General features: G+C 55.2%; 1 protein-coding gene across 1 annotated transcript in view; it reads left to right on the forward strand.

Moving 5' to 3' along the window:
• TRIM62 (tripartite motif containing 62) overlaps positions 1 to 1,474 on the forward strand; it is an 8,860-nt gene that overhangs the window by 2,141 nt on the left and 5,245 nt on the right. Inside the window, exon 2 of the mRNA XM_031062964.1 lies at positions 3 to 260. Coding sequence (XP_030918824.1) covers positions 3 to 260 — 258 coding nt within the window. The remainder of the gene's footprint in view (positions 1 to 2; positions 261 to 1,474) is intronic.

Consider the following 1,474-nt stretch of genomic DNA (forward strand, 5'->3'; position numbering starts at 1 on the left):
CCCGCGAGCCCCCCCGCACCTCCCCCGAGCCTACGCTGGCCCCCAGCCTCAAGCTGGCTAACATCGTGGAGCGCTACAGCGCCTTCCCCCTGGACGCCATCCTGGGGGCCCAGCGCAGCCCCTTCCCCTGCAAGGACCACGAGAAGGTGAAGCTCTTCTGCCTCACCGACCGCGCCGTGGTCTGCTTCTTCTGCGACGAGCCGGCCGTGCACGAGCAGCACCAGGTCACCAACGTGGACGACGCCTTCGAGGAGCTGCAGGTGGGTCCCTGTCACAGACATCTTTTATGAAAAATCCTTTCCTTAGGGTTTTTCCTCCTGAGAAGCTGAGAGGCCTCAGGAACAAAATGTAACCAATGGTTATCTGCTGCTGTGGAATGCAACAGGTGTGATTGGCTCATGTTGGTTGTTTCTAATTAATGGCCAATCACAGCCCAGCTGGCTCAGACAGAGAGTCCAAGCCACAAGCCTTTATCATTCTTTCTTTTTCTATTCTTAGCTAGCCTTCTACTGAAATCCTTTCTTCTATTCTTTTAGTATAGTTTTAATATAATATATATCATAAAATAATAAATCAATCCTTCTGAAACATGGAGTCAGATCCTCGTCTCTTCTCTCATCCTAAGACCCCTGTGAACACAGTCACAGGTCTCTGTGGGGTTCCCTGCCCCGGGTGGCTCCTCAGGGCTGCTGTGTCCAGCTGGTCCCTCTCACTTCCACAGTAGTGCCCTTCCCTTTTGTCCCTGTGCCCGTCCTGAGCCCATGGGCATCGGTCTTGTGGCTTCCTCCCATCTGTCTGTCCCTGCACCCCTTCTTCCGTTCCTTCTCCCCTTCTTCTCCCTGTCAGGGTCAGCCCTGTGCCTTCCTTCTGTATGTCTGTCTCCCTGCACCCCGTCTCTCACCTTTAGGGTCAGTCCTGTGGCTTCTTCCAGTCCATCTGTCCCTGTAGTGCATTTCTTTCTCAGGGTCAGCACTGTGCCTGCATCCTGTCATTCTGTCTGTTCCTGCACCCTTCCTGTCCCCATGGAGGTACAGAGGGGTCAGTCCCATGGCTTCCTCTGGTCTGTCTGTCCCTGCAGCCCTCCTGTCCCTGTGGGGGTCATCCCTGGGCTGTTTTGCTGTTTGTCCCTGTGTCCCTGCACCTCTTCTTTTCTTGTTGGGCTCAGTCCCATGCCTTTCCCCATCAATCTGTCTGTCTGTGCACCCCTCCTGTCTCCATGGGGGTCACTCCTGTGACTTCCTCCTGCCCACCTGTCCCTGAACCCTGTATTTCCCTGTATTCCTTCTTTTCCCCACTGGAGTCAGTGCCATGGCTCTCTTCTGTCTGTCTGTCTGTCACTCACCCCGCCTGTCCCCACTGGGGTCAGCTCCATGCTTTCCTCCAGTCTGTCTGTTCCCACAGCCCTTTTGTCTGTGTTGGGGCCAGCCCCATCCATCCCTCCATGCATCCATCATCCATCCCTCCATCCATCCAT

The sequence above is a fragment of the Geospiza fortis genome, unplaced genomic scaffold (assembly GCF_000277835.1).
Source record: "Geospiza fortis unplaced genomic scaffold, GeoFor_1.0 scaffold4, whole genome shotgun sequence".
Classification (NCBI taxonomy): domain Eukaryota; kingdom Metazoa; phylum Chordata; class Aves; order Passeriformes; family Thraupidae; genus Geospiza; species Geospiza fortis.